Raw genomic sequence first — 17088 nt, forward strand, 5'->3', positions numbered from 1 at the left:
ATATTTCATCTCAAACACATTCAAACTCCTTCTCTCTTCCTCTCTTATGTTTCATGTTTCTGCCCTGTACAGTGCTGTTGGTGCAATCACTCCTTCATATAACCTCCTCTTAGCATCCATTCCCAGATGTCTAATTCTCATTACACTTTTTAATCCACCAAGGCATTTACTTGCTTCACTCAATCTACATTCTACCTCCACCTCCACTCTTCCCTTTCCTGCCACATCCACACCCAAGTTTCTAAAACTATCCACTTCCTCCAGTCACTCTCCCTTAATGCTCGCATCCAGCCTGCTGTCACTCTCCCCCCTTGTACATCTCATCACCTTACTTTTACCCACATTTATCTTCAACTTCCTTCTTTCACACACCTACTCCAACTCTGTCACTAACTCCCTCAATCCCTCCTCTGATCCTGCTATAAATTCAGTGTTGTCAGCAAACAACAACTGGCTTATTTCCCACTTTTCTCCATTTTCTTTAACCATCTCCAACCCCTGACCCACTACCCTTGCATTCACCTCTTGCACCACCCCATCCATGTATAAATTCAACAGCCAGGGTGACATAACATATCCCTGCCGAAGTCCCACCTTTACCTCAGACCATTCACTCTCTTCATTTCTAATCCTAACGCAAGCTCTACAACTCATGTAAAAACTCTTGACTGCTCTTAACAGCTTTCCTCCTATCCCATGTATCTGCAATACCTCCCACAGTGCCTTCCTGTCTACCCTGTCATAAGCCTTTTCCAAATCCATGAAATCCCAAAAAACATCCATACCTTTTCCTATAGCTTTCTCACATATCTGTCTCACCACAAAAATCCAATCCACATAACCCCCACCTGTCCCAAAACCACACTGTTCCCCACCAATCACTCCCTCCGCTTCTCTCCCAATCCCCTAATCAAGACCCCCCCCATAAGCCCCCCAACCACACTCAACATGCCGAACCCCCCAAAACCACCACACTCACACCTGCTCCCCCCTCCCCTGCAAAGTGGAACTACACAGGCACCCCTCCAGTCCTCTGACACTCCACCCTCTCCCAAACAAACACCAAATAACCTCACCAGCCAGTCCCCTACAACTGCACCTCTCCTCGTCAGACACACTGCATGGCATCCATCCAACCCGGGTGCCCCACCTTCTCTCATCATCCCAACTTCTGCCCCCATCCCATCCTTCCCCATCTCTCCTCCACCTTCCCCACCCACCACTCCCACTTTCCCAGCGCTCCCCACCGCAACCACTCCTCCCTCTCCATCCTCCCTCACATCCAGCAACTCCCCAAAATACTCTGCCTACTCTCCTCTCTCTTCCATTATCATCTCTCCATCAGCACCTTTTACCTTTTCTTCTCTACTTGATTTGCCTCCTCTTCCTCTTTTAATTTCTTTCCAAAACATCTTTTTATTACTTTCAAAATTTTCTGTCATACTCTTATCCCATTTCACATCTGCTCTCCTCTTTGCTTCCTTTATCTTATGCTTAACTTCCTTTCTCTTTACTTTGTACCTCTCATACGATTCCCTCGTCCTAATTTGTAGCCAATCTATGAATGCCTGCTTCTTCTCTTCTACACCCTTCTTTGCTTCCTCATCCCACCACTCATTACCCTTCCTTTTATTTCCTCCCACCCTCCTTGTTCCACACACAATCTTTGCACACCTTATGACTCCTTCCTTGAACCATCCCCATTCCTCCTCCACTCCTAGCTCTACTCTATCTTTCACTCCCTCCCACTCCTCTCTCAGCTTCTTCTTATACTCCTCCTTTTCTTTCTCATTTAAGCAGTTCACTCTAAGTACCTCCCTACCTTCTGCCCTTTTCCTCTTTCTCCACCTATTCTCCACTCAATTTACCTTCCACCAGAAAATGATCTGATATTCCCCCACTCTCTCCCCTTAGAACATGTACATCCTTAACTCTTCCTACCATACTCCTGGTCACCACTATATAGTCCATTAACGCTCTGTCTGCCACCCTTCCATCCACCACCCTCTCCCATGTGTACTTATGATTGACTTTCTTCCTAAATACTGTATTTGCTATCATCAACTCTCAAGACACATGTCCACAGAAAGACACAGAAAATGGCCCAGCATTTCTTCCTAGAGAGGTCTGATGGCAGCTATTGTAGGGCAGCAGGTTTCCAGTCAGTATTACTCAAGGCAATTGATGTTACTACAGTGATTCCATGTTTTAGTTGTTTTGGTACTGGGTGGTGATCTGTGCATAGATGGGATAGTGTTTCTAATATATCTTAAGAAAGTCTAGGGGTTCTTAATTCTGCATATTGATAATGTATCTTTAAAGTAGTATATGTTATGTATAATATTCCCTTATTTTTTGCAGAAGTTACATTCTTATAACCCCTATGAAAGGCCAAATCTGTGAAAACCCTTTTAACAATTGTACATACATACATATACCAAGGCTTTTTCCCCCTTACCAGGGAGGTAGCCAAAAAGGACAAGGCATAAAATCATTCCCACCCATTCCATCCCCGAAAACACTCCACACCCCTCCACCCTCCCTCCCATCTTAGCACCTCCTGGATGACAGGTCATCCCTGCACCCTGTCCACTGCCCTGGGCCAGAAGCAGTGTCGCAGGACACAGCACATCCACAGCAAGGCCGCTTCATTAAATCGGCGACCCACCTCTCCGTCCCCCCATATAAAGGAGAGGACGGGGAGAAATCCCTTCGGGCTGCGTCAAAATTTTTGCTCACACACACTACCTCACCCCCCATTCCCCCGTCCATTCCACCTCATGCATCACAACATTTTCCATATACAACCATTCTCCATTCACCCCTGTCTTCTGTCCTCTCCCGTCCTCTCCCGTCCTTCCTCAACAGACATTCCCCTCTTCCCCAAAGCCCCCTTCACCCCATCCATCCATCTCATCCTAGGACGTCCCCTCATGTTCACTCCCTCCACATCTGCCTTCCATACCTCCTTGTTGAAAGTGTCCATCATTCTACCTTTCACACTCAGTTGCATATTTCAGGCTCTACTTACAAGAGAGAAATATACATAGAAGAAAATGTGGAAAACAGAGAAGAATGAAACAATATAGACATTTATGTGCACATTTATTCATAACACAGTATTTTTGTTTCTTTTTACCAAAAGGAAAAGTCTAAGGTAGCATCCCACCATATTTCAGATAAAATAACTTAAAAAAAAAAAAAGGCATTGTATACCGTTTATTCCACACAAAATTGCACAAAATGTCATTGTACATTGCACAAAAGTGTATGACTTATCTGATATCCAAAATATTAGGCTCCAGCTTAGGCTTGGTTTAGTGTATATGGGTGAAAAGATGATAGAAAAACTGTCTTGGTTGACAATTTGACATTTATCTGAGGGCATGAAAGTATGCATCTTATACAATATCTGAAATTTTCGGCTCCAACTTAAGCAGAGTTTAGCATATGATTGAAAATGGGGGGAATTACAAATAATTTGTCCTTTTTATAATCATAGTGTATAATATTTTAGGTGAATATACTTATGCTAAAAAAAATCCATGATAGGGCAAAACTGCAAAAATAATTCATGAAAAATAAGGTATTACTGTACATGCATACATATATCAGAGGGCCTTCTCTCCCTTTGAAGGGTGGGGGATGGCCAAGTTGATGCATACACCTTACACCTATCTAAGAACCCATTTGTTGTCTCTCCCATCTTAGCATGTTATGGATGAAGGGTCATCTCTGTCTCTTACCATACTGCTTGGGTCAGGGGCAATATAGTAAGACAGCATTTCTATTGTACGGATTAAGAGCTAGGGCTGGTTAACCCCCACTACTTCAGTTTATGAGGACACATCCCTGTGTCATCCATTAAAAAATTACATAATTTCCTCATCCATTCACAACCACTTTTATTCATTCTTATCTTGTGCATTTCTTTTCCTTGCTTGACAGACCTTCCTCTTGCAACCATTACTCCTTTCACCTTATCCATCCATCTCATTTTTTATCTTCTCCAGAAGTTCCCTACATTCATTTTTGCTTTCCAATCTTTCACCTTATCCATCCATCTCATTTTTTATCTTCCCCACAAGTTCCCTACATTCATTTTTGCTTTCCAATCTTTTTGCAAGTCATTCTTCATTCATTCATTCATTCCTATTTGCCAGCTTTTTCTATCCCAGCTCTATGCCTTCCTTACATACATCTTACTCCAGTCTTGTAGCCCCAACCATACTACTTAGATCTTTCATCTCTTTCTTTCTGTTTTTTCATCTCTTTCTTTCTGTTTCCTTCAAATTCCAAGTCTCTGTTCCATACATTGTCATGGGCACAATCATATCCTCATAAACTATTCTTTACATTCATCCAAAGTTATCTATTTTTTATGACATTTTCATACCCCCAGACATTTACTTGCTTTCCTTACTCTATAATTCACCCCACTCTTCTCTGCTACATGTGACTCCAAACACTGTATTTAAAATTTTCCTATTGTTTTAGTCTTTTGGCTGTTAAACTTGCCTCCAAATCACCTCATCTACACCCTATGTACATTCATCAACTTACTTTTGTCCACATTTACTCGTAGCTCTCTCTTCTCACCCTCCCGAACTCCGTAACTAACTGCTGCACTCTGTCTACCAATTTGGCTACAAGCAGTGTCAGCCACACACTGGCTTACATCCCATTTCCCTCCATACATACTCAATACCTGGTTCACTACAAATAGATTCAAAATAGCCCCAACCAATTCTACAGCCACACTTCTCCCCAATTGGACAGTGGAACACAAATACATACCATGCCTCTTTATCAACACACACACCCAAGATTCTTAGTGTAACATATGATGCATCCATGTCATTTAAACATCACGTTGCAAACATAAAGACAAAATGCACACTTACCCTTAATGTGCTTAAAACATTTGCAAGAACAACATTTGGACAAAACAAACTACCACTGCAGTATGCAAAACAATGCATACACTCAGTGATGAATTATCCAAATCCTGCACAGGCCCCTAATCTCACTAAGACACCCCACAACACTCTATAAACCATACAAAACAAAGCCCTAAAGACAATTACAAGCCACACAAAAACAACACCAACAGACCAGTTACACCATGAAATAAAAGTTCTCAAAATCAAGGATCACCTCAACATAAGAAGCACACAAACACTTGCTGCAGCCTCCACAAACACAGCACACCCACAACACTACATGGCAGAACATCCTCACATGCCAAGAAACATCCTCACATGCCAAGAAACATCAAAACAACACCCAAATGTCTATATCACACACAAATACTCTCCTCTCTTCCTCCACAACCATCATACACCAGCTTCCAGAAGCATATCCATAACCATGTCACTCACTGCTCCATCAACAAAGTGAAAGACTGTAAAATGCTCTATGCCAGACTTCCTGATATCCATCCCTCTGAATCCTCTCATTCCCAAAAGGACAGAGTCCAACTGGCCAGGCTGTGGTGTGGCTATCATCCAGCCCTTAAGTTATTAGAAGAGGCTGGATGACCACATTACAGATAACTTTCCAGGATGTAGCACTTCACCCCATACTGTGCAAAACATAATGGAAAACTGCATTGTACAAAGTCATACACATCAACAACACAGTATATACTGTTCCAGCCATGGCATTCCTCAGGGAGATGGGACTGCTCAGCCAGACAGCCTAGGGAATGACAACAACAACTCCAAATCCTTGCCTAGCTCACATCTCTCACCATCCCTTCTATATTAACATGGAGCAAACCATGGTGACATTACATAAACCAGGTACAGCCCCACCTTCACTTCAAACCACTCTCCACTACCCTTACACAAGTTCTAACGCATTTTTTTTTTTTTACTGGTCTCAGTAGACTTCCCCCTTGGCAGGAAAGGGAGGAGTGGGGGTGGAGGTAGAATGTAGATTGAGAGAAGCGAGTAAATGCCTTGGTGGATTAAAAAGTGTAATGAGAAATAGACACCTGGGAATGGATGCTAAGAGGAGGTTATATGAAGGAGTGATTGTGCCAACAGCACTGTATGGGGCAGAAACATGGAACAAGAGAGGAAGAGAGAAGGAGTTTGAATGTGTTTGAAATGAAATGTCTGAGAAGTGTGATAGGGGTTACTAGGCTAGATAGAGTGAGAAATGAAGAGGTAAGGAGGAGAACAGGGGTGGAAAGGGAGCTGGGAGGTAGGGTTGATGAAAGAGTATTAGGATGGTTTGGACACATGGAAAGAATGAGTGAAGAAAGATTAGTAAAAGAAGTGTGGAAGGCAGAGGTGGAAGGAGTGAATATGAGGGGGCGTCCTAGGATGAGATGGATGGATGGGGTGAAAGGGGCATTACAAAAGAGAGGAATGTCTGTTGAGGAAGGACGGGAGAGGACAGAAGATAGGGGTGAATGGAGAAGGGTTGTGTATGGATGATGCTGTGATGCATGAGGGGGAGTGGGTGGGGGATAGGTGGTGAGGAAGTATGTATGAGAAAAATTTTGATACAGCCCGAAGGGATTTCTCCCCGTTGTGTGCAACAGAAACGCGGGGGGACGTTTGGAGTCTTTATTGATAAGTGAGTTATGCGTACAGAGGTGAGTCACAATAGGAGAGCTACATGCTCACAGTAAGACGGACAGTTCTAGACTGACAGTTCTAGACTGACTTGGGGGTAACGTCGTATTCCCTGCGCAGAGGGAAAATTATGCCACGTCCTACATATTTATCAATGAGGGCCTTGTGCCCAAAGAGTCCTTGTAAACCTATGGTGCCCTGCTCGTGTCAAACGCCAGGGCCCATGATAACACTATACCACACCTCCCCACCCTCCGTGCTCGCACGACCACGGCGAGGGGAATGCTTATCCGCAAGCCCGGGTGAGCGGCGGAGGCGGAAGTGGGGGGATCCGCGCATGAGGACGGCATGTCCTCCGTCGAAGGAAGGGACGCGACGGGGCGGCTTCTCTCAAGACCTGTGGTCGCTCCCGGAGATGGCGGGGCGTCAACGCGCTGTCGGACAGCGCCGGTCCTCGTCAGCGGAAGGGGCGGTGTGGAGCTTCCAATACGGAGGGATGGAGTTGGGTAGGGCGCGGTAGTCGGACGGGAGCCCGGAGGCCACGCAGGTCAGCGGGTGACCGTAGGCGGGGCTTATCCGTGCCGCGGCCCGTAGTCTTCAGAGCGCTCCGTTGGTGTCGGCGGCTGGCGACGGGTCGTCACTGCGGAGCGCCGGTATTGCCGGTGACGGAGTTCCTGACGTGATGAAGGGGATGAGCGAACGATGGTCCGTCATCCACGAGAAGTGGGGCCATCCAAACGGGCATGGCTTGCAATTGGGTGCTGCCCAGATGGCAGCAAGCGTCTCAAGTGGTAGTGGCGTATCAGGTTTCGGCATCCGTCGGAAACCGTGGGCCACACTGGACGAGGCGAAAGTGCGCGGTATTTCAGTCACGCATATAAACTGCGTCGGGGGCGGAATCGAAGGGGGTCCGCGCACGAGGACGACAAATCCTTCGCCGAACGGAGAGGTCAGCCCGGTACTCGAAGGGCGCCAGCACGGGCGGCGGCGACAGAGCTCGCCTTACAATGGGCGTGACGATACCTTGCTGCACCATTGAGTCAAGTCTTCCTTCGCTTGAACCTGAAATGCGAGCGGTATCGGCCTGGGCGTGCGGGCGGCGTGGGGCGTCGCGTCGGCTTGCAGGTGGGTTCTCACGAAGGGGGGGGGAGAACCATGGTCTTTCCCAGGGGGGGGCGATGCTGGGGTCGTCCGTGGAGATCAGCACGTCACTAAAGTACCGTAGGAAGCAGTCGCGAGTGGCGGCCGGGAGCTGTCCATGGGCAATGTCAGCTCGGCGCACCTGTTTGCGTATGTCATCGCCAGGACAGGGTCCGGGAAGTCGAGTGGGACTGGCCAAGCCGAAGGAGAGGAGGGGCGTTCGGACCTCCCCGTGAATCCGTATGGCTGCGTTGCGGTCCCTGTCTCCGACGTTGAGGTGATCCGGAAGCGTTCGTTGCGGGGGGCTAGGTGAGATATGTCGGCCGCGTCGTCGGCGCCAAGAACGGCGTCTGTAGGCTGGTTCCAGATATCTCCAACGTGCCTAGGTGGTGAGGGCCTATCCCTGTGATTCCGCACCTGCAAAGGGCAGCACATTGCGGGCGCTGACAGGTGGTGGAGGGCGATGGCCCGGAAGGCATTAGGACGGCAGGTGCCAGTCTTTCCGGGAGAAGGGGCGGAGAGTGCGTGCATCTGGCGGGGGACCCCTTGCATAGTGACACGGTGCATGCGTGCAGGTCCTACTGGGCGTCCGAGACGGTCCCCTTCAATGCCTCCGGTGGGCGGCAGTAGTGTCGACTCCTGCGGTGACGTAATTGCCACGGGTGTGCAGAGACAGTGTGGCAGTTCCTAAGCTGGGTGGGTGTGGCCTGTGCGAGTCAGCTAGGCCCCGCGCGGGTGGCACTCGCGGTGAGCAAGGCGAAGCAGGACAAAGGCCTCCTTGTTCGCGCAGCCTGCTTTGGCCTGGGCCCCATTCAGGGTGGCGCCCGCAGCAAGCAGGGCGGAGCAGTGGGACAAAGGCCTCTTTGTTCGCCCCACTACGTGCATGAACGCTCGCCACTATCACTATCACACGATTTTGCACGGTCCCGTGCATGCTCACTGTATTGGCACTGCACTCATGGTCCAGCATGTTCACTGTCGCCTATCGGTCTAGTTCCGTCAGTACGCGCCACTGATTCACGTATCGTCCCATGTTTCATTGTTGCACAGTGCAAGCAATTGCAAGCATCCTACTCACTGTGCCATGTGTGCAACAGAAACGTGGGGGGACGTTTGGAGTCTTTATTGATAAGTGGTTATGCGTACAGAGGTGAGTCACAATAGGAGAGCTACATGCTCACAGTAAGACGGATATTTCTAGACTGACTTGGGGGTAACGTTGAATTCCCTGCGCAGAGGGAAAATTATGCCACGTCCTACATATTTATCAATGAGGGCCTTGTGCCCAAAGGGTCCTTGTAAACCTATGGTGCCCTGCTCGTGTCGAACGCCAGGGCCCATGATAACACTATACCACACCCGTCTTCTCCTTTTCTGCATGAGGGGACAGAGAGGGGGAGTCGCCAAATTTATATGATCCGTCATCCAGGAGGTACCAAGATAGAAGGGAGGGAGGAGGGTGGAGGGGAGTGGAATATAGAGGAAATGGAATGGGTGGGAGTGGTTTCTATGCCTTTTTCTTTTTGGCTAAACCCCCCCACCCCCACCCCCCCTGGTGTAAGGGGGGTGGAGCAATTGGTATATGTATTTTTTTAGATCAATATTTTATTTTGCCCCTATTTAATAATCATACAATATATCATTATATCTTCAAAAAAGCACCCACTTGCAGATATGCTGGAGTGGTGCTCTCGTAAGATCCATTAACACTGCACCCCTAGATCTATTAAAGGATCACTTGAATTGTTATGTTATCACAGGCAGAAACATTTCATATTTTATGAAGTCATAGCAGTTTGGTATCAAAACAGATCCCAGATATATTAACCAGGAGACTTTATTCCATAGCATCTACACTTTTTTGTAAGGGAAAGGGCTCAGAAATGCTTCATAGGTTTCCACAAGGCAGATGTCCATTAACCCCTTTGGTACATTGATGCCTACGTAGGTGTCCTGAGTGGGTGTATGAGGATGCTGGCGTCGGTGTCTGGATTATATTTATTTTGTAGTTGTTAGCTGAGTGACCCCATATTCTGTTAACTGGCTTGATAATTTTTTCTGTGTTTATTAATATTCAGAGCTGTAACTTTATATTTTATTATGTGAGCATTGTGGTGCACCATTGAATTATCATACATCAAGCAGCTGATGAAGCCCGTGAGAATTTGACTTGTATTGAAAAGGTTAACAAGTAGCTACACAACACAGTAGTCAGCAGAGATGTTTTTTAAGTGTACTGTTGCAGCAGTTGCTGTAAAAGAAAAATAGAAATAAAATTATTTTTTTTGTTAGTCTAGGGATGAATGGTAAGAAAAAGTTTTATGTAATGATTGAACCCATGACACTGTATTAGCAGTTTGAGAAATATGATAATCCAAAGATTTTAAGCCTCACTTTTGATAATCATACAATCTTTAGCCCACACATCAAAAGAAGATCTGACACTAAAAACAAGAAAATACATCTAATAAAATCAGTTGCAAGAATGGGATTTGGACAACAAAACTAATCAGTCTGCAAAAGAAGCACACTAACTCTTTCTAGACAACACAATATTTCTAACTTGAGGCACCTGTAGGCCTGTTTGATGGGCATTGTTGGTTACTTGGGATCATTGGCCATCCTACAAGAGACCTGGACCTGGGGTAATGGATTAATTTATTGATTGTTACAAGAATGAATAGTGAGAAATGTTGAGATGAGGCAAGGAATGGGTGGTAAGAGAGCCATCAAATAGGGTAGATTAAAGAGTGTAGAGGTGGCTTTGACAAATGGAAAGAATAAGTGAGGAGAGACTAGCAAAAAGAGTGTAGGTAACAGAAATGGAAAATGAACTTGCGAGGAAGAGTAAGAATGAGGTGGATGGATGGGATGAAGGAGGCCTTGCGTGCACAAAAAATGTCTGTTGAGGAGGGAAAAGTGCAAAAGATAGAAGTATATGGATTAAAGGATGACATTGTCCAAAGGGATGTTCTCATTTAATCCATAAATTAGAGTTGATGAGGGGGGGGGGGGTTGCCTTGTTGTGGAGGTGCTGGACCTCACTGCCTTGCCTTCAACTAGAACAGTTTGGTTAGGGACTATGATGACTTTTCATCTACACATTCTGAAATTTGAGTAGTGTTAATGGGTTTTAATGTGTATGAAGTGGGCTACCCCCATTTTAAGGGAGAATAAGGCCTTTAATTAGTACTCCTCATTGATCTTTTGTTTCACATCCATCATAAACTTGTTTCTTTCAGGAATTCCTATAAAAAGCACCTTAGACAACCCTACAACTATACAGTACACAGGGCTTATAAGTGGGCTGACTGATAAAGCTAAGAGTGTTGTCCGTGACCTTGATCCTACAAATGACCTAACCTTTCTCAGAGTTAGATCAAAGAAGCATGAGATCATGATAGCACCAGGTAAGTTAACTTTCTGTATATACTTAGAGCTGTAGCAACCCAAAAGTCTGTCTAAGAATGTCATAATTCATGGAGGTGCAGGGCTCCTTACACATTTCATGAAGCAGATTAAAAAATTTGCACATATTAATAGAGCATTGAAAATATGTACACCCATATGTATACTTGTGGGGATTTTGGCCCAGATCACTGCATTGGAGACCTGATTTTCATGAGGAGTGCCACACCAGAGGGGTTAAGAAATTAATTCTGGTCTAGTCCCATATAGTTACCATATATACTTTTGTATATGCCAACTTCATATATAGTGTGACCCCCAAATTTTAGCTAAAAAAACTTTTTTTTTTTTTTTATATACCTCATGTATAATGCGACCTCAGCTTTTGAACATTACTAGTAGGCGAGTATTGCAGTGCTGGTCATCATTCTGGAAATATTTCATAGCATATAAATGGTCATCATTCTTTATTGTATAAAGATACCCCAAAATAGTCAGAAAAACTACTTAAAACATCTGATACAAAGAAAGATTTAGATAACATACTTTGGGTTTCTTTCATGCATGACTACAGTTACTCTGAGACTGTAGGCATACCAGATTTGTTACGGTCACCAAAAACACATGATTTGTAATGCATTCAAAAACATTACCTGTGTGTAGTGCAACCCCCTTATATTTTTTAGTAAAAAATTGATAAAAACTTGCACTATACACAAATATATATTGTACTTCTGTAGGAGAAATAACTGCTCAGAGGGCTGGGTTTGGGGAACTTCTACAGATTGTTTAGCAACAGTTTGAAATAGTATGAAGTTGTATAGCCTCAGAAAGGGTTAAGTACATATGTAGACCTGCAACTAGGATCCGAGGACAGAATATGTACTTACCTAGTTGTATTATATGGGAAGGGAGCAATGCCCGTAGTGACCCATCTTTGTATTTTTCAGCATCAAGTTTGTTCTTAAATTCTTCTACAGTATTTGCACACACTGTTGCCTCATCCAATTTATTCCAGATATCCACCGCTCTGTGTGGAAAGCTATCCTTTTTCAGATCTCTTCTATAACTATCCTTTTTGAGTTTCTTTTCATGTCTTGTTTTTCTCTTGCCCCACTTTAATAAATCATCCCTTTCATAATTCTGTAAATAGTCAGTAGATCTCCTCTTTCTCTTCTTTGTTTCAGGGTTGGTAGTTCCAATTTGGACAATTTTTGTTCGAATGTCAATTTGGAGAGTTTTGATGCCATCTTTGTTGTTGCTCTTTGTATTCTTTCTAATTTCTTTATATTCTTTTTAGTACTAAGTATCCACACTGTTGCAGCATACTCCAATCTTGGTCTTATCAATGTAACTAATATTTTCTTTACCATTTCCTCATCCAAGAAATCAAAAGCCACTTTCATTGACCTTAGTAAATTGAAGGTTTCTCTGACTAAATTGTTGATATGCTTGTCTGGTGTATGTCTTTGCTGATAATTACTCCTATGTCCCTCTCTGAGCTTACTTTTTTGACTTCCTCTGTACCAATTTTGTATTGGCCCAATATTCTATTTATACTTTTTCTAAACTCCATTATACTACATTTCATGATATCAAAGTTCACTTCCCACTTTTGACTCCATTCCCAGACTTTATCCAAGTCTTTCTATAGTGATTCACAATCTTCCTCTGTACAGGAGTCCCTCAAATAACGCGGGGGTTAGGTTCCTAAAATTACCGTGTATGACCAAATCCGCGTATGCTGACATTCCATATTAAATACTGGTATATACTGTACCCCAGGTAGTTTTTGCAGCTTGCAGGATGGTAATGTAGACCTAAGCTTCAGAACACTTTACCTCACAGCTAATATCCACTGTACAAGTTCATTTATAACATCATACAAATTAATTTGTAAAAAGAATAATGGAAACGCAATTGTACAAATATAATATTTATTATGTATCCTATGTAAAATACAAAATAATGTAAATATACTGTAGTCTGCACCTGAGAGGCACTGCGAGTTGATCAGCTACACCCCTGCCACCTCCTGGTCCCCTCCCGTCTTCCCTCCCTCGTCCCGTTAGCTGGCTTGTCCTGACGCCTGTTTGTGTCGCTGGCCACCACCACCATCACTCGAATTCTATGAAATATACACCCAAACAACTTTTAGAATTCAACACTCATGGGCTACTAAGCATAAATAAAAATAAAAATTACGTATGTGACATCTTAGAATGTGCCAATATAGTGATGCTCATAGCTTACCTTGCTCAAGTCATGGAAGTGGATTCGCTCTGCCATGTTGTCCCCTCTAAACACGTTAACACTGTAAAATTCTGATAACGCGGTGCGAGTGGTGGAAGCAAAGCCCCTCAACAGGTTAGGGGGGTAAAATTTCACGATAGCACGGCGCGGGTGGTGGAAGCGACAAGCTAAAGCTTGTTGGCTACCTCCCTACCACCCCCTACTCCCCCTCTCCTTCCCTCCCTTCCTCTTACATAAGTACCCGGAGGTTGACACGTGACCGCAGGCAGCCACCCATGGCTATCCCCTCGCCCCACACCCTTGTTTGAGCAGTTCCCAGTACATAATGAGTGCGTTATCTGAGGATCGACTGTATATGGTAAAGTAAAAAGCAGTCACCACAAATGTTTGCGATGTTGCCACGTGTGTGCGTATGCGTGCCCGATTCGCCGCGAATTTTAAAATGGTTCTCTATATTTGAGATGGTTTTGAAATAAAATCCGTGTGTGATTGAATCCGTGTTATTTGAATCTGTGTTAATTGAGGGACTTTTGTACATACTTTCTTTAATAGTTTTGCATCATCTGCAAAGAAGTTCATATAACATTCTACACCTTCATTCGTGTCATTTATATATATAGCAAACATAATCGGAGCTAATACTGAACCTTGTGGGATTCCACTTATCATTACTTCTCAGGTTGAGTATTTGTCTCAAAGTACTACCCTAATTTTTCTCCCATTCAAGAAATCTTCCATCCATTCCAATAATTTCCCTTGAATACCACCTATTGATGAAAATTTTCTTAGTAGCTTTTTGTGTGGTACTTTATCAAATGATTTTGTAGATCTAGTAAAGCACAATCCACCCATCCCTTTCTTGTATTATTTCTATTAGTCTCGAGTAGAAGCAAATCAAGTTAGTGGCACAATATCTTCCTTGTCCAAATCCAAATTGTGTTGGATTCAGTATATTTTTTTCTTCCAGATGTTTAATCCATTTGCTTTTGATAATTTTTTCACATATTTTTGCTATTGTACTTGTAAGGGAGACCAGTCTATAGTTAGTTGGATTTTCCTTGTCCCCGCCTTTATATATTGGTACAGCATTTGCATTTTTCTAATCCTGTGGTACCTTTCCATCTTTGAGTGAGTAATCAGTTATCTTATATATTTTGTCCATTAGCTCATCTATGCATTCTTTTAATATCCAGTTTGCAATTCCATCCGGATTGTATGATTTTCTGACATCAAGGTTTTTTAATTTAGTGTCTAATTTCCTTCTGTGTCACAGTTATTTTTGTCATTAGGGGGATCTTTCTGTATTTCATCCCAATTTTGTGTACTTTCAATTATGAATAAATATTAAAAATGTTTGTTCATAATTTCAGCCATTTCTACATCTATATATTCATTATTCCCTTGATGCAGTTTTACTATTTCTTGTTTGTCTTGTTTTGGTCTTATTAGTGTAACTGATATTTTTTTAATCATTTCCTCATCCAAATAGTCAAATGCTACTTTCATTGACCTTAACCCCTTCCATACGGTGCCGCACACGTAGGCGTCATGGGGAGCGAGTGTATTCGCGAGGCTGCCATATCGGCGTCTTGATTATATTTATTGTAGTCGCCCCTCCATAATGACATTCTTTCTGATTCTTTTGTAATCGCATTTTCTATGGTTATCAAAATTCACGGGTGAAGAGAGAACGATCGATATAAGCGGTGACTATATTTTATGATGCGAGTATTATTACGACACGTCGTACGGCTGGCATTGGCTGCTGCCACCGAGATCTAAGTCCATGACGCCTACGTGTGTGGCACCGTATGGAAGGGGTTAATAGGTTGAAGGTTTCTCTGACTATTTTATTGATATGTTTGTCCGGTGTCATGTCTTTGCTTATTATCACTCCAAGGTCTCTTTCAGAGTCCACTTTTTTGACTTCACCAATTTTATAATATCTTGATATTCTATTTATACTTTTTCCAAAGTCCGTTATACTACACTTCTTGATATTGAAGTTCAGTTCCCACTTTTGAGTCCATTTCCAGATTTTATCTAGGTCTAACTGTAATGATTCATAAGCCTCCTATGTTCTTACTTTCTTTAATATTTTTACATCATCTGCGAAGAAATTCATATAACACTCCACTCCTTCATCCATGTCATATATATGGCAAACATGATTGGAGCCAATACCGAACCTTGCAGGACACCACTTATCATTTTTTCCCAATTCAAGTATTTGTCTCTAATTACTACCCTCATTTTTCTCCCAGTCAGGAAGTCTTCCATCCATTCCAATAATTTTCCTCTGATGCCACTTTTTGGCTACTTCCCTTGTAAGGGTAAACTTGTAACAGGTAAATAGTAAATAATAATAAATTGATATATAACTAATGATAAATGAAAATCAGACAGAGAAATGATAACAAAACAAAAACAAATAATACAAAATAAATTGTAATCATTACAGCATCTTGCCTAGGTGTTTATCTAAATGCTTCTTAAAGCTTCGAACTGAACTACATTGCACTACCTGTGCAGGAAGTTTATTCCATTCATTAACTACACGGTTGGCAAAGTTATTTCTACCTACTTCCAAATTGAATCTATTTCCGGACAGTTTGAGACCATTGTTTCTTGTCTGATTCTCATTCAATGTGAAAATTTTATCACTTTTGATGTCAATTCCCTTTAAAATCTTAAAGACCTGTATCAAGTCACCTCTGAGTCTACGCTTTTTTAGGGAAAACAGATTCATATGTTTTAGTCAATTTTCGTATGATTTATTTTTGATATTTGGAATCAGTTTTGTGGCTCACCGTTGTACTTTTTCCAGTCTGTCAATGTCTTTAATGAGATTCGGTGACCATACGGAAACAGCATATTCCAAATGTGGACGAACTAACAATTTATATAGCATGTTAATGAGTGATGGACTTTTGAAATCTAAAGATCGCGCAATCAGTCCTAGAATCTTATTTGCTTTCTCAGAGGCTGAAATACACTGCTTGGATGATTTGAGGTCGTTACTGATAATTACGCCGAGATCTTTTTCACTATCCACTTTTGTTACGAATTCCCAAATAACTTGTAATCGTACTTACTGTTATTTTTACCTATGTGCATTACCTTGCATTTACTTGTGTTAAATTTCATTAGCCACTTTTCAGACCATTGCTGTAATTGATCTAAATCTACTTGAATATCTAATTGGTTTGAGTGATCATTTGCCACTCTGCACAGTTTTGTATCAGCAAATTTAGAAACAGTAGATTTTAGTCCATGGTCTATATCATTCATATATACTATGAATAGAAGTGGTTCAAGAATGGAACCCTGAGGAACTCCACTTGTAACATTTTTCCATCCAGAAGTTTTTCCATTTAAAACAACTCTCTGTTTTCGACCATTTAACCAATTACTAGTCCAACCTAATAGGCTACCACTTATTCCGTGTAAAGCTAATTCAGTAAGTAGTCTTTCGTGTGGGACGGTAGCAAAATCTTTTGCAAAGTCTAAATATATTAAATCTGTATTGTTTCTTTTGTCATAATTCGAGATAACTGTGTTGTAGAATTCGAGTAAGTTAGTCATGCAAGAATGTTTCCGTCTGAAGCCATGCTGGCTATCATCAAACGGTTACTTTCTAAATGATGTTCGATAGCATCTCTGATGATAGTTTCCATTATTTTTCCTATGATTGAAGTCA

At 42.7% G+C, this 17088-nt stretch overlaps 2 protein-coding genes across 7 annotated transcripts in view; one reads left to right on the top strand and one right to left on the bottom strand.

Moving 5' to 3' along the window:
- LOC143029170 (dynein light chain roadblock-type 2-like) overlaps positions 1-17088 on the top strand; it is a 68247-nt gene that overhangs the window by 46740 nt on the left and 4419 nt on the right. For all 5 annotated transcript variants that reach the window (XM_076191665.1, XM_076191666.1, XM_076191668.1 and 2 more), the window contains one exon: positions 10970-11137. In XM_076191665.1, coding sequence (XP_076047780.1) covers positions 10970-11137 — 168 coding nt within the window. The remainder of the gene's footprint in view (positions 1-10969; positions 11138-17088) is intronic.
- Positions 9844-17088, bottom strand: part of LOC143029169 (metabotropic glutamate receptor 1-like) — a 552309-nt gene continuing 545064 nt past the window's right edge. The window contains exons 22-23 of one of the 2 annotated variants that reach the window (XR_012966800.1): positions 11496-11564; positions 9844-9978 (exon numbers count right to left, since the gene is read on the bottom strand). Coding sequence is in view for 1 of the 2 variants with exons in the window: in XM_076191664.1 (XP_076047779.1) it covers positions 11560-11564 (5 nt within the window). In the remaining variant the exon portion in view is untranslated. Of the gene's footprint in view, positions 9979-11147; positions 11565-17088 lie in introns of those variants that run through there. The other variant, XM_076191664.1, reaches the window with a different exon arrangement.

This window comes from Oratosquilla oratoria, chromosome 10 (assembly GCF_046742065.1).
Source record: "Oratosquilla oratoria isolate Oo_2021 chromosome 10, ASM4674206v1, whole genome shotgun sequence".
Taxonomy (NCBI): Eukaryota; Metazoa; Arthropoda; class Malacostraca; order Stomatopoda; family Squillidae; genus Oratosquilla; species Oratosquilla oratoria.